The sequence below is a fragment of the Trichomonas vaginalis genome, chromosome III (assembly GCF_026262505.1).
Source record: "Trichomonas vaginalis G3 chromosome III, whole genome shotgun sequence".
NCBI lineage: Eukaryota > Parabasalia > Trichomonadida > Trichomonadidae > Trichomonas > Trichomonas vaginalis.
This window is the reverse complement of record NC_067205.1, coordinates 11,025,717-11,048,342: the sequence shown is the minus strand read 5'-3', so window position 1 is coordinate 11,048,342 and position 22,626 is coordinate 11,025,717. Positions and strand designations below refer to the sequence as shown.

Genomic DNA, 22,626 nt, shown 5'->3' with positions numbered 1-22,626 from the left:
CAAAAACTTTAAAAATCGATAAAAATATGAAATATAGATATTAAAGAGACTTTTTATATAATATTCATAAAGATTTTCCAAAAATATGATACCGCAAAATTAAAAAAGTGACGTCTTGAGTGGAGTCAAAGGTCGAAATTGCTAGCTAAATGTTTTTTTAGCGAAATTGCGTATTGTACGTTTTTTTCGCAAAACGAAACCCTTATTTCGTTTGGATTATTTGGCTCCAATAGATATTAGATAATCTTTAACATTATCCTTTGCGTAATATAGCGCTGTATGTCCAAGATTATCCTTTGCTTCTTTATTGACTCCAACGGAGATGAGATATTTAACAACTTCAAGATGACCATCATCTGATGCCCTAATGAGTGAAGTATATCCATTATTATCCTTTGCTTCTTTATTAGCTCCAACTGAGATAAGATATTTAACAACTTCGAGATGGTCATAAAATGATGCCAAAAAGAGTGAGGTAGATCCACTTTTATTCTTTGCTTCCTTATTCGCTCCAACGGAGATGAGATATTTAACAACTTCAAGATGATCGTTTCCTGATGCATGGAAGAGTGGAGTATTGTTACTGTTATCTTTTGCTTCTATATAAGCTCCAATTGAGATAAGATATTTTACAACTTCAAGATGACCTTCTTGTGATCCAATAATGAGTGGAGTTAATCCAATTTGATTCTTTGATTCTTTATTAGCTCCAACTGAGATAAGATATTTAATAACTTCAAGATGACCTTGACCTGATGCACAAATGAGTGGAGTATGTCCATCATTATTCTTTGCTTCTTTATTTGCTCCAACTGAGATAAGATATTTAACAACTTCAAGATGACCTTCCCATGATGCATAAATGAGTGGAGTATGTCCATCATTATTCTTTGCTTCTTTATTTGCTCCAACTGAGATAAGATATTTAACAACTTCAAGATGACCTTTTAATGATGCCCAAATGAGTGGAGTATGTACATCATTATTCTTTGCTTCTTTATTTGCTCCAACTGAGATAAGATATTTAACAACTTCAAGATGACCTTTTAATGATTCCCAAATGAGTGGAGTCATTTCACTATTAGACTTTGTTTCTTTATTAGCACCAACTGAGATAAGATACTTAACAACTTCAAGGTGATTGAAAGCTGATGCCATATTGAGTGGAGTTACTCCAGTATCATTTGGTGTTTCTATGTTACAATTACATTCAATGAGAGATTTGACAAGTTTGAGATTTCCATATCGACTTGCTTGATGAAGTATATTAATACCAATCTTTCCTTTCATCTTCCAGAGTCCTTCTTCACATGCTTTTGATATCACTTTTGTATTTCCTTGAGATGAAAGTTCATCAAAAAAATTGTAAACACTTTCAAAATTATCAGAATTCTTAAGTTCTGCAATTTTTGATTGAATTTCTTTGTTACTTTCTTGATTTTGAATTGTATTTAACTTTTCCTGAAGATTTTGTATCTGGTTGATCAAATCAGACTTTTCTTTATCTGATTGAATAAAGAAATCAATAACACCATCAAGTATTCTCATTTTGAGGAATTCCTTTAATGTTTTAAGAAGAGAAATTGCATCTTCAAAGTTTTTAATAGCTACGCCAGCATTACGAGTAGAGAAATATAATTTATTTGCACTGGTTGTAGTTTGTGCCTGTTCCAGAATAGTAATGAAGTCTTTTGTTGACATATTTGCAAATTTCATTATTTTTGCGATGTCTTCGGTTTCGAACGTTGAAAACAATTTATTGTCGTCAATGTAATCTTTGATATGAGCTCCGATGTATTCGAAATTCTGAATAAGCCCTTCACTCATTAAAAATTTTACTTTACAAAACGGAAAATCACACCCAACATGTAAACTAAAATTCTGATGCAAATCGATTGTGATTAAAAATGCTGATTTGAATCTCTTTTCATTAGAAAATTCAAAGTTATTCGTTGTTATTATATGTTGAATTCCTTTTTTTAATTTCAATATGCATTTCTTGCAAGAATTTCATTCAAACGAAGAAAAACCTATTACATTAGATTATCAGTCAACAGTAAGAATAAATTGTATTCTTTGATAGGAAATAAATACATATATAAATTTTATACAAAATAACAAACAAAAATTAAGAATAACTCTATTGATATTGATTATCTTCTTTTTCTATTTCTTTTTCAACTGGTCTTGCCGGATCAAAGAATGGATCGGCAATGATTTGATCAAAAGTTGGTCGATTAGCAGGACTTAGCTGTAAAATCTTCTTTAGGAGGTCTGAAAGCATTTTATCATCTGTTGGTATTTCAAGCTCGTTTGTATCCAAGCATAATTTAACATGTTCAAATGCTTCTAAATATGAATATTCTTCATTCGTTTCGATATTGAAAGGTAATTTTCCAAAGCATATCTCATATAATGACACGCCAAATGCCCAGACATCGGCTGGTTTTGGAGAATATTCATTTCCATTGAAAATTTCTGGCGCCAAAAAGCCGATTGTACCTGTAATATCGGATACTTTTTCGTCATCTTTAACATGTTGTGCTAAATAAAAATCTGTCAGAACAAACAAATCCTCGGAAATGGCCAGAATATTTTCTGGCTTTACATCCCTATGCACGATATTTTTGGAATGCATGTATGATAGTGCCATTGCTGTTTGAAGGAAACATAGATTAATTAAAGATTGAGTGCATTGCTTTTTTCGATATAGTGTTTTAAGATTTCCTAGTGCAGCTAATGGCATTATAATGTTTAGTGTATTAGTAATTTCATCTGTAAATGCGTCTACTAAAGAAATTATATACCGATGATTCAATTCTGAAACAATATCCAGTGAATTTTGTATTCTGTAATACGGTTGTATATTTTCTTCAGCATCTTTAATAATAAACTGTGAAAATTGATAAACTTTTGCAATAAAATATCGATTTGTTTGAACATTCTTTACTAAGTATATCGAAGAGAAAGATTTGGAACTTACACACTTGATAAACTCGTAATCATGTATTATGGGCTCATTTTGGAAAACAAAATCAGCAAAAGGTACAGTTTTAATGAGAAAAGCATCTTCGTCTTCATCTTCTTCGTATTGCTCCTCCTCTTCTTCATTGTTTTCATCTTCCCCTGCAACCTGTCCTGATTTAGAAACACATGATCCCATGAAATTGTATGTAAAAAAAAACAAGATTTTTTTTTATTTTTTTGAAATCTTGTTTTTCATTACATCACTATACGAATCATTAAATTTCCACTATGGAGAAATACAAACAAGAGATTTTGGAATAATTCCTGATGAAGAAGAGCTCTCTATTTCAGCATTTTCTAAGAATTTTATTTTAGATTCGTCAATACCTGACGGAAAAGACCAGATAAGATCGTTTCTGCGTGATTTAATGCCGAAAAACACTATAATTCTCAATAATGAAATCATTTGCAAAGATGGCTATATTAATTCATCTGACATCAAATGGAAAGGATGCTGGAAATGTGATCTTCCATGCAGTATTCATGCTTCATGCATTGATCCAGGAATTTGTGTCTGCAATTATCCATATTCCGGAAATGGCTTTGAATGCCACGAACCAACGCTTAGCATAATTGATACCGCAATCATTGAAGATGATAATTTCATATCAATAGATTTTTTACCAGAAGTTCCCTTAGATTCAAAAATATTTGGATATTTTTCAGGAATCAAAGCGCCATGCACTCTTAAATCATCGCATACACTTATATGTAGTATTAATGTAACATCAGTATATAATAAGAACATTTCCTTATCATTTAATCATAAAACTGAAAGCGAAAAAATAATGATCACAGAATTATCAAATTATATTCAGATCAAAGAAGTTTATAAATTCTTCATATATGGTGTTATTGGAGCAATCCTTCTGAAAGCTGCCCAAATATACTTCAACCACATTTGAATCTGTGTTTCTTATTCAAAAAACTATAAATCTAGTGCAAGCTTTAGAGGAGTATATCCATATGACTTTTTTTGAAAATCATTATCTGCTTTATCAAGGAAACCATAAGAATCGTTTAATTTAGATGATTATGGACTAGTTTTAACAGAGCTAATATCATGTATGTTTAATCAAGACTCTAATGTTTCAAGCATACGCTGATTATTTCTGATTTTCGTTCAAAAATTAATCAGTATTAAAGTAAGTATGTGCACACTTTTTCTATCATCAATCTACAATAAATTAGTAATCTGTATTTTTTATAACTTTATTTTGATTCTTTCAGCTCCTACTTTGCAACTTGATGCGAAATTTAAAAAAGGAGTTGGAGTCTAGCGACCAATAGTTGTGATAATTGAGAATACACTATATCTTTATGTATATTCTTAAGTATTGAGTTAAAATAATTTTCAGAGGAATTTTTTGAATTCATTTTTTGATTTCACTTCTCAAAACACATCATTTATTTGAAAAATGAATGGATTCGTGGAAATTAGGTTCCAAAATTGGTGATTTAGGCAAATATGCCAGCAATGGTACTGTTGCAACCTTTAATTATCCTTGTAGTAATACTTATGAATGCACATATTACCACTCAATCCTTCCTCCCGGCTATTACAAAGTTGAAGTTTGGGGAGCAGAGGGAGGTAATACTATATATTGTAGCAAGGCTTACACCCATGAAAATAAGAAGGGTGGATATTCCGTCGGTGTCTTAAAACTAAACAAATCTTCGGAAGTTTACGTTTTTGTTGGCGGTAAAGGCCAAGACGCAATTTATCCGCAAACTGGAAACAGACGAGGTGGCTTCAATGGTGGAGGTGATACCGCATCAGATGGCAAATTTGATGAGCACGGGGGTGCTGGTGGTGGTGCCACCGACATCAGAGTAGATGGAATTGCACTCTCAAATAGAATGATAGTCGCAGGCGGGGCCGGCGGACTAGGTTTTGATTTCCATTCGTGTAGCTTGCCTCCTGAATCATGGGGAGGAGGTATCGAAGCCGGCCGGCCAATGTCTTGGGGACCAATTTTTGGAACTCCTGCTACTCAATCTAAAGGAAATGCAAATGGCGCAGGATCAGCAGGTCAATTACATTACTTTGGATCCTCAGGCGGTGGTGGCGGTGGCTATTTCGGTGGAACTTTACCACCATATTCAGATTCATATGCAGGCTCCGCTGGAGGTGGATCAGGATACATAGGAAAAGTGATTTCATTCAATGGAATTATTGCGCAATCAATTCCAGGAAATCAATCGATGCCATCTCCAGACAACCAAGTGCAAACCATTGGAAGAGAAGGAAATGGAGCTGCCCGAATCACCAATCTTGGCTATTTCCTCCAGAAGACAAGCACCCTAAACGATTCATATGATCCGAACTCCATTATATCCATTGATTTTTCTCTAAATACATTAGGAGCAGGAGAGATCGCCACAATAAAAAGATCTATAAACACCATGAACCAAGAAGAAACAATTCTTACCCATAATGATGATGGGAATGAGTACATATATACAGATTCTTTTCGATTACCTGAAGAAACAGGTTTTCTTAAAATTATATACAAAGTTACATCGAAATCAGGAATAACCACATCAACATTTTTCGATATTTTAGTGAATAAGAAACCCGAAATAAATGTAATAGGAAGGCCAAAGGAGAAATATGTTCCAACTGAGAAAGCTTTTGTTGAAATTGAAGTAGTAGATGATACTTATGTTAATGTAACGATTAAAGGCGAAGCAAATATTCTTTACACAACAGAAATAATAAATTGTTATCATACTAAAAATAGAACAAGGTTAGAATTTAAAATAGGTCCATTTACAATAGGATCTAAACATAATTTATATATATCTGGAGTAGATGAATATGGTTTTAGCACTGTAGTATCTAATTTCCAATATGTTATTGTTAATAACGTAGCACCTGATTTGAGAGTTGATTCTAATTTAACTTATCATTTCTCAGGAAAAGACAAAGTTAAAATCAATGGTGAATTTCTTGATAAAGATGGCGCTGCAACAATCACGATTTTTTCTAAAATAGATAACTCACTTCAAGTCAATCACGGTGCACAATCAATTTCTGACTTGGAGTGGCATACTTTCAATATAACTCGTGATATGAGCGATGTCAGAAAAGGAATTCACACTTTAACTGTATTTGCTGTGGATGATAATGATGCAGAATCAAACAAATACGTTCATTATTTTGCATTATTTAGTGGTTACTGCATATTAAACAAGCCATCATGCTATTGTTTATATAGAGGCACTTGGGTACTCTCTATGTATTTCCCATTGTCAGCTGATTTAATCTTATCTAATTAAAAAAAATAGATGTATTATGTTATTATTAATTTAATTTATAATAATTTTAATAATATGTGAGATTTATATCACCGTTAACTTTTGTACCTTTTTAAGATTCAAGATAGTGCTATTGAGGCATTACAAGCATGAATTAACCTTGCTTAGTTTACAAATGTCAAAAAATATTGTAAATCAGCTCTTTTGGAATTTTTTCAAAGTTTACAAAAATGAATTTTTATCTGAAATTTTTTATCCTTTTAGATAATATCAATAGTGTTGCATGCTAAGATCAGTCATAATGTAAACCTCTCAATTTTATTGTCGTGGGAAGTATCTCAATTCCTTCAAAAAAATTGAAAAACTATTTAATTTTAAAAATATAATACTTTTAATTAGTTAATTAATTGGAGATATTTTTAAAAAAATCACTTTTGATAATACTTTTGAGAACTTTAATTAAAAAAATATATTCAAAAATATCCAGGATATCAAGAGGGAATTGTTCCTTATGAGGTATATAGTTATGATGTATACCTCATAAGGAACAATTCCCTCCTTAAAATGAGAAAACTTGTTCGAAATTGTTTATCATTTCGAACAAGTTTTCTCGTTTTTAATAGGAAACTAAAGGCTATGAGGCACTGATTATATATTAGTGCCTCATAGCCTTTAGTTCCTAATAGATAGCTGGGGAACTTTCTCCAAATGATAAGTTATTCAGAGAAAGTTTCCCAGCTATCAAGAGGGAATTGTTCCTTATGAGGTATACAGTTATAATGTATACCTCATAAGGAACAATTCCCTCCTTAAAATCGTAGACATTTTTATACTTATTAATCAACCATTCAAAATCATATTCCTCTGAAAAGTTATTTTATTAAAAATTTAGAATTTTAATAAATATAGAGTTTGAATTTCATACAATACCTATATATTTTCAATAATGGAATTTGAAAACCATTCTCAAAAGTTCTCAGAAAACCTTTTTTTCATTAATTTTAAGAAATCTGAGTATTAAATTAAGTGATAAATTCGTTTGACACTACTTTAATTTTTAAATTCAAAAAATTATATGTGCTTCTTAAAATGACTCAAAAAATTTTTATTATAAAATAATATATAATATTAAAAATCCCACAACATTTTTTTTACTTTACATAATCGTACTTCCTCGACGATTAATTTCCACTCAATTTCTATCGTTGACCGAACTTAGCATGCAACAATAGCATGCCTATTTGCAATACACTAATAAGAAAAATTCTTTGACGCAAGATTGAAAAGTTTTTAGTTTCTTTGATGGTAAAAGACTTTGTTTGCAAGAATCACGGTTACTTGATGAAAAAGAGAAACAAGTTTTCTCTTTTTGTCAGTAGTAACAGATTCGAAGATGCCGAAAAAGAACTCAAAAAAATCTTATTTCAATTACGAGGCACGTCTGAGCAACGATCAGATGCAAATACAATACCTGGTAAATATTTCAGTTTTCATCATCCAGAGCTTGCGCAAAACGACGTTGAAGCATTTTATTGTGTTTTAATAAGCAACATCGAATTCGTCGAAAAACATGAAAATATTATCGCACAGGTAATTGCACAATTAGCTGCTTACGATTTTGTGTATTTTGTCCAAAATATTATTCCGATTTTTTCCGCAGTTGACGATCCGAGATTACAAAATCTATATGCATCTGTTTGCCGTATAATATGCGATCCTCCGACCGGTTTTTTGCGAAATGCTCCGTTAAATGAACACAATAAAATGCCTGAATGGGATGATAATACTATTTTCGATTTTTTTACAAACGGAAGTCCATTTCTAAAGACAGACTTTGGACTTGCGCTTATTCAGCTCAGAAACACCGTCACAAAAATAATTAAAGATTTATGCAAGAATTCAGACTTCGAAATCAAATTCTCTAAGATTCCTAAATTCTACGTTCAATCTTTTATGCTCTCCGTTCAAACAATTATCGTACCTCCAAAATTCAGAGAATTTCAACTTGCTTGTGGATTTCCTGGCCGTATTGAGATGTTATTAGCTCTGTCTTCATTTCAGGATAGAGCTCAATTCCAAAAAGTCGGAGGTTACAGCTATCCTTCATACGAAATCGTTGTTGATGCTTGGCAAAAATACTATACACAGATTTCTGGGTTTCCTTCATTCAGTATGAACAAATCTGTCGATCCAGTACAAATCGAAGATACATCGAAGAACTTACTTTTCAGATTTTTAAAATTATCTCTATTAACATGCCTCGAACTCTCAAGTTTTCCATTCAAAAACGTTGGAGACTTCATTATGTCGAAACTACTCGGCTACGACAACCAAAATATGCCGTTTATGATTCCTTGGTGCCAAGCTTTGATATCTTTACATAAAGCAGCAGCAAAAGACATATTAGACTCAATCTGTAAGGTTTTCGAGAAATACAGAATATTATCTTCGTCACAACAATACATGTTATTCCACATGGTTGCGAGATTTTTAGATATTTACGTTTGTTCGGACGAAAGATCACTTTCCACCGAACAAATGCTAACAATTGTTGTATACGCTATCATTGGCCTCTGTTCTAACCATCCTACAGTAAGGTTTGTCGCTATGAAAGTCATGGTTTCGATTGGAAGATTCAAAAAAGACGATAACTTTACAATGTTTGATGAATTTATCAAAATCCAGTCAAAACCAATTATTATGAATTTCCTTAGCTTTCTTGATAGACAGCCAGCAACAATTTTGCAAACTTGCCCTCAAAAACCTTATTTACTATTAAATTTCGAACTCTTAGTTGAATCAACGAACCAGACTCTCTGGCAATTATATTTAGCGGCTATAGCACTTGAGGCTGCTAGATTTTATTCTCCAGACCTTTTAAAAAGAATTATAATTCAATTACAAAATTTTATTGACAGTTTCAACGAAAACGTCAATTCTATGAAGATATTATTAGTCAACGTGCTCACCATCCTCGCATCTTTCACAGATAATCCAAAATTGGACCACATTGACAAATTATTAGATTATATCATCCAATCAAGCTCGCAGAAGCCTACATCGTATCTATTGATTTTTGCAGGCTTGTCGCATCGTTGTTTTTCGAAATTGGTCATTAAATTATTAGAATCAAATTATGATTGCAGATTAACTTCATATATGCTTAGTTCCATCTGTTGGTCGAAAGGCTTTACCGAAGCATGCCACGAACCATCATTTATCAAGATTTTTACTCAGGCATTTAAGTATTCTGCAAAATTAGTCATGGATTTAGTGATTGATAACGAAAACGTGCTGAAATCATCAAGGATAACTGAAGATCAAGTCATGCTCTTCTGTTCTACATCCTACAGACTGTTTTTGAATATTATGGAAAAATTTTCTGACACAAAAGTCACTAGTTTTCCATCCATGAGATTCGTTATGGACACAAATATACCAGAAGTCAAAGAAATCGTCAATTTCTTTGATCCGATCTTTAATATTGCTCAAAAATACACAGGAAACACCAGATTGTTTGCAATCCACGCTCTCAACATGTGGTTTTTATGTTGTAAGCATCCGGACGAAACAAAAGTCTCAAGTATCCCGTTTTTAGACGAAATTTGGTCATTTACAGATGGAGTTCCAAATATATTCAGTGGTTTGCTCAGCCATCACTTTGAAGTCCTTTTCCCTCTATTCCTTAAGTATTCTGTCGATACAGAAAAGGGAGAAGCGTATTTCAAAGCAATCTGTGACTTTTTCAGGCCAAAAATGAAAAATTCCGTAATCGAATTTGATGAAATGCTGTACGACCACATTTGGAAGTGCTGTAAACCAATAAAGAAGGATAAATCTTTGAAATATCTCCAAGTTATTTACGAAAACTGGGGATCCTTGATTCTCGTGTCCATACATTACATGGCCAGACCCCAGCGTGCATTAACTGATGACGCTTTTATTCTTTTGGCCACTTTGACGCCTGTCATTTATTTATTCAGAATGAAAGGAAGAATTGACGAACTACAAAATATTTTTGACTTCTTCCTACACACTTGCAGACAGTTTTCCACTCTTACGTTAATAGATGACCCTGCAATTCTTGCATTATCCAAAAAGATGAGAGATCTCTTTCCTTTTGTCCTAGAACAAGTACTATTTGATCTCATGGAAATTATCCGAAATCCTGAGATTCTTCGTTCAACTCTGAAATATTTTATTCCATGGTTCAACTTAGTTTTGTTTGATTACGAAAACAGAGTCATTTCCAGAGAAACAGAACTAAGATTCATGAGATTCTCCTGTTTCTCATTCGTCGACAAAGTGTTTTCCACTGTCAAACACGTCTCATCCGATAATCCAAATGCTGCAAACAATGATATTTGGAGAGCTCTTTGTGTTCATGTGTCAAAAGGTGACAAAAAACCGTTTTTAGTTGAAGACAACATTCGTGGAATTATCTATGCCATTAAAGAGTTTAATGACACCGTTGTCCATGTATTGAGATATATTTATACTATTTCCGACCAACATGTTTTGGATTACATCACTTCATTTTTGTCATATGAATATGCTTTTTACAGAAATTACAGGGATCCTCCGATTTTCTATGAAGCATCGAGTTCCTACTTCGATTTTAGTTACATAGATGATAAAGCGCAGATGCTGGCACCTCTTAAAGTATTAACAATGTTATCAGAAGACGCAATCAAACCAATTTTTAAATATTTGCCAAAAATTTTGTCATATTGTGTCATTTTCAAATATTTGTATCCTGAAGAGACAACGAAACTAGTTAATACTATATTCACGAGTATCAAACCACATGTTGCAGATAGAACATTACAAATTGCTGATGACATAATCAGTAGATTTTCTTTGTTGATGGATAAAACTTTTTCAAATTTCAATGAACCATTTGCTCCTAACATGATTAAGCCGAAACAGATTTCTCTTTATCTGTGGAAGTTCTTGAAGACACAATTCGGCCATTCCTCAGGACAAGAGTTCAGTTTGAATTGTCTAAAATGGGGTTTGTGTCATTCGGATTTATCAATTTCTTCAATAGCTTTGAAATGTTTCCAAGGAGCAATTGATTACGATGAAAATGAAGAAGTTTATGATTCAGCGATTGTTGGTATTTTCGCAAGAGTTCTTGCCAATATTTCGCATTGTTTGGATCATTTATTGAATGTGAAAAAAGATTTGGACAGTTCGAAAATCCCTGTTTTTTATTTCAGAACAATTTTGAAGACATTGAAAGTCATTGCAGAAAAAATGCATAAAAAGAATATATTAGTTGCTGACTCAGGAATATTCTGGATAGCAATAGAATCCTTGAAATGCAACACGAGTTGGTTAACTGACATTTTTGACGCCGGTTTGTCAGTTTTGGAATTTTTCTTCAAACATCCAACATTGTTTGAATGTATTTCAGACCAACACCATTACAATGGAACACAGTTTACCATCAACACGTTCTGGAAATTCCATAAACCATGGGGAGACAGATTCGCTGGTTGTTACAAATACATTTTAGGTTTTTCAGGCGAAATCAAAAATCCCGACAGATTTTTCCAGTTTTTGAACTTGATGGTACAATTACGCTGCCCGGCATTATTCTCTAGTAGTCCTAAATGGATGTATACTGCTCTGTTGAGTCTGTTACCTTGGATGTGGAGTGTTGTAATTACAGATATTTCTCGATTTTTGACAAAAACTCCGAAAGTTTTGATGATGCAGAAATCTTTGCAGGATTTGTCTTCCTACATCGAGAAAGATGATGAAACAATAGTAAAGTTCTTGGAAAAGGCATTCGCTGTTACTGCAATGTCAATAACAGACGACATGTTCACAATGGTCACGAAATTGGTCGAATTAATCATCGACAAAATTGATAAAAGTGACATTCCAATTATTTGTAATTTCTTCACGAATTGTTTAGAATCCGGATCGAGGAGTTTGATTGTTCCATTGTATTCCATTGCCACAGCAATAATAAGGCTTACAAACAAAGATGAAGACGTTTTTAAAGCACTTTCTAAGTTTTATTTCATTGCTGACGAACAAGAAAAGAATGATCCAGATATAACAATCTATACTCAACTATTCAAGGATGAAATGACGGAATACATCAGTGACTATTCATCTTCATCATCTAATGTATCTGAAGAGTTGTTTTACTTCCCTGAATTCCATTTCTTCGACAGAATAATTGCAATTTTAGTTCCAAGATTGCATGAAATTGATCTCCATGATTCGAAGCCACAAACATTTGCAACAATACAACAATTCCCACAAATGAATCCAAATATTGCTGCTTTAAGTGATTGCAAACGTTTTGTGGAATTAACTGATAATCTCAAACAAATTCCTGTTTCTCCTTTCTCTCAAACAGCGGAATTATGTACAAAAATGAGGTCTACATTCATTGATACAGATGCTCTGAAGATGATGAGAGAAACAGAGAAAGTAGACATGATTGCAATTGATAAGATAATGAAGGATGTTTTGAAGATTGTTATTGATGATAATAAATCAATGCAAGGAGATATTGTAAGGAATACAAATGAAGAGGAAGAAGAACAACAAGAACATCAAGAAAATAGAGAAGAAAACAACTTTAACTTGGAGTTGTGCACGTTCCCAGCAAGTATCTATTTACCTGATATGGCTTATATCAATGAACTTGATAGATCTTTCTTCGCTGCTGAAGAAGAAATGGAACCAGATCAATATTATTGATATTTTTTTGTTTTATTTTTGTTTATTTTTTGTTTTTTTATATTAAAAACTATTTTTATTTTGTTTTTGTTTTGAAATCATTTGAATCATGATATTTCCGATTGTGTGACGAAATACTTACTTCAAAAATTCAAAATATTTCTGATAACTTGGGTTTTACATAGAGTGCAATAAATGCACAAAAACGATTATTTAAAATTGAATTTGCGCGTTTTTTGCACTAGTAGGAAAACCCGATAACTTGATTGGACATTACTTATAAATATGAGAGATAATACGCAATGTTTACACTTTTTTTTCAACATATCTCTCAAAAATGAAGCAATACTTTCGTTGCAGGGCTTTGATGGTACGTAATTCTTAAAATCTCTGATCTTTTCATTGAACAGTATCTCTCTTCTTAAAATATTAAAAATGATATGATAGGAAAAGTGGCATTTGGTTTTTGACTCCCATTTTTCTTATATCAAGGAAGGTTGTACAGTTATTTTTATTGAGAACTCAGAGTCTACTTTACATGTTTCATATTAAGTTATATTTTAAATGTCTTGCTAATCTAACAAAAACAATACAAAATTATTGGGACTATCGTCTTGATGGGAAAGAATATTGAAAAATGAATATTGATCCCATGAGATATGTAATCATCTTTAAATTCGTATATTAATGCAAGGAATTGACATTAAATTATTATGAGATGTTTATTTTTAAATAGCAATATAATATTTATAATAATATATAATAATGCTATTGGAAATAGAATTATTAGTCATTTGTAGCACCATGTTCGATTAAGAATTTGATAATATTTGTTGCTTTAATCTTGTTAGCAATACGAAGAGGGCATTCATAAATATCAAAAGAATTTCAAAAAATAATGATAAATATGAAGAGAATGAGAATGTAATAAAACTATGATAAATTTGAAGAGAAAGAAAATGCAATAAAACAATAATAAATATGAAAAGAATGATAATGTGATAAAGCATTAATAAATATGAAAAGAAAGAGAAGGTAATAAAACAATGATAAATATGAAATGAAAGAGAATTTTATAAAACAATGATAAATATGAAAAGAAAGAGATTCAAGTAAAACAATGATAAATATGAAATGAAAGATAATGCCATAAAACAATGATAAATGTGAAAAGAAAGAAAATGTCATAAAACAATGATAAATGTGAAAAGAAAGAAAATGTCATAAAACAATGATAAATGTGAAAAGAAAGAGAATGTCATAAAACATTGATAAATATGAAGAAAAAGATAATGGTATAGAACAATGATAAATATGAAGAGAATGAGAATGCAATAAAAAAATAATAAATATGAAAAGAAAGAGAATGCAATAAAGCAATGATAAATATTAAAAGAAAGAGAATGCCATAAAACAATGGTAAATATGAAAAGAAAGATAATTTCATAAAACAATGATAAATATTAAATGAAAGAGAATGTAATAAAAAATAATAAATATGAAAAGAAAGAGATTGTAATAAAACAATGATGAATATTAAAAGAAAGAGAATACCATAAAACAATGATAAATATGAAAAGAAAAATTATGTAATAAAACAATGATAAATATGAAGAGAAAGATAATGCCATAAATCAATTATAAATATTAAATGAAAGATAATGCCATAAAGCAATAATAAATATGAAAAGAAAGATAATAAGTTTCATGTTAACATCTGCGCCATGCTCAACTAGGAATTGGACAATTTCGATTGAATTGGCTTTGATGGCAATACTAAGAGGACATTCATTAATATCGAGAGAATCCTATCAAGCAATGATAAATACGAAGATAAAGAAAATGCCATAAAACAACGATAATTATGAAAAGAAGGAAAATGTCATAAATCAATAATTAATATAAAAAGAAATAGAATTTCATAAAACAATTATAAATATGAAAAGAAAGAAAATGCCACAAAGCAATGATGAATATGAAATGAAATAGAATTTCATAAAGCATATATGAATATGAAGAGAAAGATAATGTCATAAAACAATGATAAATATGAAATGAAAGAGAATGTCATAAAGCATATATAGATATGAAAAGAAAGAGAATGCTATAAATCAATGATAAATATGAAAAGAAATGGAATGAAATAAAACAATAATAAATATGAAATGAAAGGGAATAAGTTTCATGTTAACATCTGCATCATGCTCAACTAGGAATTGGACGAGTTCTATTGAATTTGATTTGATGGCAATACTAAGAGGGTATTCATTAATATCGAGAGAATTTCATAAAATAATGATAAATACGAAGATAAAGAAAACGTGATACAGCAATGATAAATAAGAAAAGAATGAGAATGTAATAAAGCAATTATAAATATGAAGAGAAAGAGAATTTTATAAAACAATGATAAACATGAAATGAAAGAGATTGAAATAAAGCAAATATAAATATGAAAAGAAAGAAAATGTCATAAAACATTGATAAATATGAAGAGAAAGATAATGCCATAAAACAATGATAAATATGAAAAGAAAAATTATGTAATAAAACAATGATAAATATGAAGAGAAAGATAATGCCATAAAACAATGATAAATTTTAAATGAAAGATAATTTCATAAAACAATTTTAAATGAAAGATAATTTCATAAAACAATTTTAAATATGAAAAGAAAGATAATAAGTTTCATGTTAACATCTGCGCCATGCTCAACTAGGAATTGGACAATTTCGATTGAATTGGCTTTGATGGCAATACTAAGAGGGTATTCATTAATATCGAGAGAATTTCATAAAATAATGATATATATGAAGAGAATGAGAATGTAATAGAACAATGATAAATATGAAATAAAAGAGAATGTAATAAAACAATTATAAATATGAAGAGAAAGAGAATTTTATAAAACAATTATAAACATAAAAAGAAAGAGAATGCCATAAAGCATTGATAAATATGAAGAAAAAGATAATACCATAAAACAATGATGAATATGAAAAGACAGAGAATGAAATAAAACAATGATAAATATGGAGAGAAAGACAATTTTATAAAACAATGATAAATATTAAAAGAAAGAGAATGTCATAAAACAGTGATAAATCTGAAAAGAAAGAAAATGCCATAAAACATTGATAAATATGAAAAGAAAAGAGAATTTCATAAAACATCAATAAATATTGAAAGAAAGAGAATGTGATAAAACAATGATAAATATGAAATGAAAAAGATTATATATTTTGTTGATATCTTCTCCATTAGAAAGTAAATAAGATGCAATTTCATAATTTCCGAAATACATACTTTCTGTTATTGAATCGGGAGTTTGATAAAAATTTGTTTTAAGGTAGTCAGCAATTTCGTAGTTTCGATAATTCAATGCTGTATTAATCATGTTATCAAATGTTTTACCTTCTTCTATCATTTGCATAAAGATCTCTTTATTTCCGCCTTGAACACAATATTTTTCGGAGTATTTAGTGTATTCAGCTCCTAAATTTTTCAAGTAATTGAAACACAATTCTGAGCCATATCTAATTGCACAGTCAAGTGGTGTGATATCATCAATCTCCTGATTAATACCAAGATTTGGGAATTTACTCTTAAGATCATTAACTTTATCCCATGTAATGTAGTATAAAGGAGAATCTGTTGGATATAAATTCATAATTTCTTCTTCTTTCATTTTAGGTTCGAAGTTTTCCAATTTGAAACCTTGATAATATAGAAGCGTCGCTAATCTCTTATTTTTCGGTTCATTTATGTATGAAAATGCGTTCGATATCTTTTGATAAAGTTCTGAAAATAATTTAATTTCTTTAGCATGAATTTGTGAAAAAATATCAATCAAATATAGCACCATTTGGATAGGTATTTTGTGGGTTGTTATTAATTCGATAATTTGTGAAGATATTTGTATAATATTATTGGAATTGACACCAAATATAATTTTTGATGCTTGATCTGGGTATTCGAATACTTTAATTGGCTTATGGTTACTGTAATTGCGCAAATTTTCATTTGATGGCTGCTCTGAAAGAGACATATTATATGTAAAATTTTTTGCTGTGACACTTTTAGACTTAAAAATGAAATATCAAAGATGTGATCTCCCTTAAGGGTGCACTTACGCCCCTATGACATGGCCTTCAATTCAGATGGTTAAGGTTAATTTTCACTGAAGCTTCACGGCAGTTGTCAGAAATTTGAATTAAAGACAGATGGGCGTAAGTGTAGCCTTAAAAAATCATTTTTATGGAGCAGAAAAAAATTGATATTTTTAATTACTCAAATGTAGTATGCCTTTGTTTTCAAATGATCATCCTATTTTCGCTAAGTTTGATAAGATTTCACAAATTGATGTAAAACAAGTATGGATCTATCATGAGCAATCATACTAAATGAGAGGGAGTAGGGAAAAATCTGTTTTTCATATCATTTCTAAAAGTGAGAGATAATTCACCATATTTAAAATCATTTTCAACTGCTTTATCAAAAATGAGAAAGCACTATCATCACATGGCCTCGATGGTGCATAGTATTTAGCATTGATGGCCTTTTCTATGAAAATCTTATCTAAAATGATGTGATAGTAAAAGTGGCAATTGATTCATAACTCCCACTTTTCTGATATCAAGGGAGGTAGTGCAGTTATTTTTATTGAGAATTCAGAGTCTAATTTACATGTTTCACATTGTAACTTTGAACGCTGCTATAAAACCTCTTATTATTCTTATAAAAGTGTAAAACTTTGCGGAACTTGCATCCTACATAGAGGAAATAATGCTTCATGCAGTTTTATATCATGTTGCAATTGTAAGAGTGATTATATGTCTATAATACTTACAATTAATCAAGACAAATCTTTTAATTCTCATATTTTTAACGAACTGAGTTTTTCTGGATGTGATTCTTACCATTATTTTATAGTGGCCGATATATCGCCCGCTTATTTTACGAATGCAAATTCTTCTCAAGCAAAAATTTCGGATTTAACAATATTTCACTCTGCTTGGGTTTCAGTAGGTGGCAGTTCAAAGTTTTGGACATTAACTAATAATACATGTTATTCTCTTCTTGGCCATTCTAATGTTCATATTAATTATGATCACTTATTAATTATTTCGAACAAAAATAACTATCTTATATATTTCTACAATACAAACGAAAACTATGTTATTTCTAATTCGAGCATTGTCGGAAATAAAATGATGTTTTATCGACAAGGAACTCTCACACTTGATTCTTGCATCTACGATACAAAACAGAATCTAGTAATCAAGCCAAACTGCATATCTACTAGCGAATTCAAAACAATCTTGATTATTCCTTGCAAAATCTATTACAAAAATGTATGCAGTAACATGAAATTTTATGCTGTATCTAAGTATTCATTGAGTTTTTCGTCGTTTATTTTAATTCTCTTATAAAAACTAAATATAGCTAAGATTATGATCAGCTTTTTGAAGATTTCTAGTGACTTCTCCTCATATCTATAGGTCTCATGCATTGATTAATAAAGTGATCAGAATATTGATTGTGTAAATTGTATTTCATAGATTTGAAGGATGAAGAATGAAATTTTGATGATAGAATGCACGGATATTGTGATTTTATATGAAAATCTGCGGATCCACTCTTCTGGCATAATTATTATTTATTCCGCATCGCATTCAAAAAATCGCATTTATTGAATATATCCACGTCAGTATTAATAAACATATATTTTCTAAATTTCCATATTTAAAAAACTTATAATAAGTACAAGATATATCCTTGGTTTTTATAACAAATTAATTTTTTGACATGTTTATAGCGATCATTTTATATTCAAATTTTTTTTAATGCAGCAATTCAAGGAATTTACATCCAAGACAACAGAACAAGTCAAAAAAGCTGGTGAGCAGCTCAAAAAGGCTAGTAAGCAATTGATCAGGCGCTCTCTTGCTGACGTTGTCCGCGATTATATTCAGGCTTCATTAAACAACACAACTGACGAGTTTGTCGCAGATTTATCACACGAAATCCAAGAGAACGCCAATGTCTTCAAGGATGAAGACAAAGGAGTCTTAGTTCAGCAAGTTATTTACTTAAATCTTCTCGGTTACGACACAACATGGGCCGACTTCATGATTCTTGAAGTTATGTCGAACGACGAGTACTCAAACAAGAGGCTTTGCTACACAGCTTCTGGATTTTTATGGAATGAAAACTCAGATGTTGTTCTTATGGCCACAAACCGTGTTCGCAAAGATCTTACCACTAACAACACACTAATCACATCGCATGTTTTGAGTGGCGTTACATCATACCTCTCAGTTCCAATTTGTCAGCACATAGCCAATGATGTCATTTCGTTTATGTCATCTGCAAGAGCAGATGTTCGCCAGAAGGCCATTACAGCATTCTACTGCATCTGCCTTAAGTATCCTGATGCTCTTCGCACAGGTTTCCAGGCATTAAAGGCAAGATTAGACGATACAAACCCAGGCGTTCTTTTCGCTACGCTCAATGTCATGGCCGAGTTCTGCCGCCACAACGCTTCCAACTTTACATCATTAATTCCGAAACTTTACAAAATGCTTGACAATCCAGCGTCAAACTTGTGCCTTCTCAAGCTTGTTAACCTTCTACGCATGCTCTGCGATGTCGAGCCACGTCTCCCGAAGAAGCTGATCAATCCATTTACGAATATTCTCGAAACTACTTCTTCTATTACAGTTTTGTTCGAAGTTGTCAGGACAATCATCGAAGTACCAATTACCAATACTATCCTCTTGACATACGCTGCCCAACGCATGCAGAATTTCCTTGAACATCAAGATGCAAATCTCAGATTCCTTTGTTTGGGATTATTCATCAAGTTAATGGAGATTCAGCCAAAGCTTGTTGCCCAGAACAAGGAAATCATCACACAATGCCTCGACAGCAACGATGAAGTCGTCAGATTGATGGCATTAGATCTTTTGATCGCTTTAGCCAACTCTAAGACCATTGATGGCATTGTTGCAAAGATGTTCCAGGCCTTCAAGGATTCTCTGTCCGTTTCTTTCAAGAATACAATTGTTACAAGAATTATCGAGATTTGTTCGAAGAACGATTACGCTTTGGTCTCTGATTTCAACTGGTATATCCAAGTCTTACTCGATTTCATCGACGAAGGCGGGTTTACCTGTTTCGAAATTTTATCCAACCAATTCATGGACTTAGCGACCAGAGTTCCGGCCACCAGAGAAGCATTAGTCGATGCTATGGGCCACATCCTCGGAATGAGGAACTACAGAGACGCAACAAGTCTTCTTTTGACATGTCTTTACATTATTGCGGAATATTCACAGAACGCTGCATTATTGGACATTATTTTGAACGAGAATATGCTCTACTGCGACGAACGTGTCCAAATGAGTACACTTTCCACTGCATTTAAACTTTACATCAGATGTGATACACCAGAATCATTTTCCAGTGCTGAAAAGCTTTTCACTGAAAGGCTTCCTCAATTCCAGAGCTGTATCTACGCCGAAGTCCAAGATTTGGCCAATGTAACCCTTCAATTAGTCGAAATTTTCCTGGAACTCAAGGATTCCGCCGAATTCAAGGAGCTCAAAGACAAACTCACAGTCGAATACGATGAAGAAACACTTCCTCCACTTGAAGTTCCAGAAGAAATTGCTGGAGACGTCGAAATTTCGTTTGATGTCGCAGATGACGACGACGACTTCCTCAAAGAAGACACAGATGGTCCAGTTGATCCATTGGTTGCAGCCACAGCCGAACAGCTCAAGAAGGTTGAAGGATACAAAGAAGTTTCTCCAGAAAAAGCGAAGAAAATCAAGATCAGGAAACAATCGAAGAAAGTCGACAGGTCAAACATCGTCATCAAGGCTGCGAAGAAGCCATTGTTCGGTGCACAGCCTGAGAAGAAGAAAGACGCTTTGGCTGACGCATTCGCAAACATTGATTTGACTGAGAAACCTCAAGTTTCAGAGGAAAAACCAAAACAAAAGAAAGAGGAAGAAAAACCGAAAGAAAAGAAGAAACCTCTCAAAATGGCTGAACCAGAACAGAAACCACAGGTTGAAGAGGTCAAACACAAGGTTCCTGGAGTAATCAAGGCAGGAAAGAGAAGACTTAGAAAGACAAACGAAGAGAAGAAGTAAATCAGTAAAAAAATTTAAGTTTTTTTAATTAGAAATATTTTTATATCATAGACATAATTCTTGGATTGATTTTTTCGTATGCCATGATTTGCTAAGGTATGAATAACTTGTGCTTAGCTTTTTTCACTGTGAAAATAGAATATCAACCTTTAGAGCGTCAAAAAAAATTATAGATTGATGTCATGTGATTGAAAGTGACCCTATATATATATATTAGAATAAGACACTTTCTGAATGATGAAACATGGAAGTATATGAAGTACCATTTCAATCTTACGGAAGTCTTCCTAATCTTATTTATCTGGAGCTTCAATTCAGAGTATTTTTGAACTTTGTAAATAGATAAATCATATGAACTTACTATTATTCATATTTGATTGCTATATTCTGGTATGTATGATCTATTTTAGGTTATGGAATGAATAGAAGCTTAGAGATTAAAGTCAAAAGATGAAATAAAAAATTAATCATGAAACGCAACAATCGTTTATCCGAACTCAGTGTAATAACACTATTCGTGATGTTCATTGATTGGTTCAAATATGAAATCATTATAATCAGATGTTTTTCAATCCGGAACCGATTTCAACAATTAAGGCAATTTTCATTTTTGAGTGATAGAATTAAATAAATAAAGTATTTTAATTAAACTGTATAAGGTTTTCGTTTTGCGAAAAAAACGTACAATACGCAATTTCGCTAAAAAAACATTTAGCTAGCAATTTCGACCTTTGACTCCACTCAAGACGTCACTTTTTTAATTTTGCGGTATCATATTTTTGGAAAATCTTTATGAATATTATATAAAAAGTCTCTTTAATATCTATATTTCATATTTTTATCGATTTTTAAAGTTTTTGCGAAAAGTATTCAATTATTTTTGCTATTTGGTCGGGTAAATGTCAGATTTGCGACATTTTCTGATATGATATTCAGATTCTACGTTGATAATAATGCTTATAGAACCCTCTTGCTATTGTGTCAAAATTGCGAAACCGATAGCAAAAATATCTCGCAATATCAAAATTGAGATATTGAGTGAATTATGCATTATAGAGATTAAAAATCTGATTTGTGAAAACATCTCATCAGTTTCTAGCTAATTCAAAAATCTTTACTATCTTATTCGATTAAAATGAAAAGGGAATAGTTTCATTATGCTTTAAATGACAGCCTTATAATATAATCATAGTTTTCGCTCAATATGCAGCATTTTTTTTCGAAATCTATGGTCAATGTCCTAAATACTGATTGCTTTGCATTCATATCTCTTACATTTTCTATACCCACATCACTATTCATTGCTATTCCTATCTTTTTCATTTTTGTTTGTTTCTCATAATTTCTCAAAAAACATGATAACTTGATATTTGTAAATATCATACTTTATAACGTAAATAAGAACTTGACCTATTAAGAAAAGCAGTAATGAAAAGAAAATCTGAAATTCATAAAAATTACAAGTTTCTG

General features: G+C 31.5%; 6 protein-coding genes across 6 annotated transcripts, besides 1 other annotated feature; 3 read left to right on the top strand and 3 right to left on the bottom strand.

The window, feature by feature from the left end:
• Window positions 1-49: 49 nt before the first annotated feature.
• Window positions 50-1,856, bottom strand: TVAGG3_0680450 (ankyrin repeat protein family; the record flags this gene model as incomplete). Its single annotated transcript, XM_001329827.1, has 1 exon — window positions 217-1,827. One exon carries the CDS (start codon window positions 1,825-1,827, stop codon window positions 217-219), a length of 1,611 nt encoding a protein of 536 aa, XP_001329862.1.
• Window positions 1,857-2,091: 235 nt separating this feature from the next.
• TVAGG3_0680440 (histone serine kinase protein) lies at window positions 2,092-4,195 on the bottom strand (the record flags this gene model as incomplete). The annotated part of the gene is made up of 1 exon (XM_001329828.1): window positions 2,141-3,163. The coding sequence occupies one exon, from the start codon at window positions 3,161-3,163 to the stop codon at window positions 2,141-2,143; it is 1,023 nt and encodes a 340-aa protein (XP_001329863.1).
• A 254-nt stretch (window positions 4,196-4,449) lies between these two features.
• TVAGG3_0680430 (glycine-rich protein family) lies at window positions 4,450-6,309 on the top strand (the record flags this gene model as incomplete). The annotated part of the gene is made up of 1 exon (XM_001329829.1): window positions 4,450-6,309. The coding sequence occupies one exon, from the start codon at window positions 4,450-4,452 to the stop codon at window positions 6,307-6,309; it is 1,860 nt and encodes a 619-aa protein (XP_001329864.1).
• A 1,276-nt stretch (window positions 6,310-7,585) lies between these two features.
• On the top strand, window positions 7,586-13,032 carry TVAGG3_0680420 (uncharacterized protein; the record flags this gene model as incomplete). The annotated part of the gene is made up of 1 exon (XM_001329830.1): window positions 7,591-13,014. The coding sequence occupies one exon, from the start codon at window positions 7,591-7,593 to the stop codon at window positions 13,012-13,014; it is 5,424 nt and encodes a 1,807-aa protein (XP_001329865.1).
• Window positions 13,033-16,166: 3,134 nt separating this feature from the next.
• Window positions 16,167-17,058, bottom strand: TVAGG3_0680410 (protein ubiquitination; the record flags this gene model as incomplete). The annotated part of the gene is made up of 1 exon (XM_001329831.1): window positions 16,167-17,042. The coding sequence occupies one exon, from the start codon at window positions 17,040-17,042 to the stop codon at window positions 16,167-16,169; it is 876 nt and encodes a 291-aa protein (XP_001329866.1).
• Window positions 17,059-17,112: 54 nt separating this feature from the next.
• Window positions 17,113-17,239: a mobile genetic element.
• Window positions 17,240-18,835: 1,596 nt separating this feature from the next.
• TVAGG3_0680390 (delta adaptin-related family) lies at window positions 18,836-21,191 on the top strand (the record flags this gene model as incomplete). The annotated part of the gene is made up of 1 exon (XM_001329832.1): window positions 18,841-21,156. One exon carries the CDS (start codon window positions 18,841-18,843, stop codon window positions 21,154-21,156), a length of 2,316 nt encoding a protein of 771 aa, XP_001329867.1.
• Window positions 21,192-22,626: the final 1,435 nt, after the last annotated feature.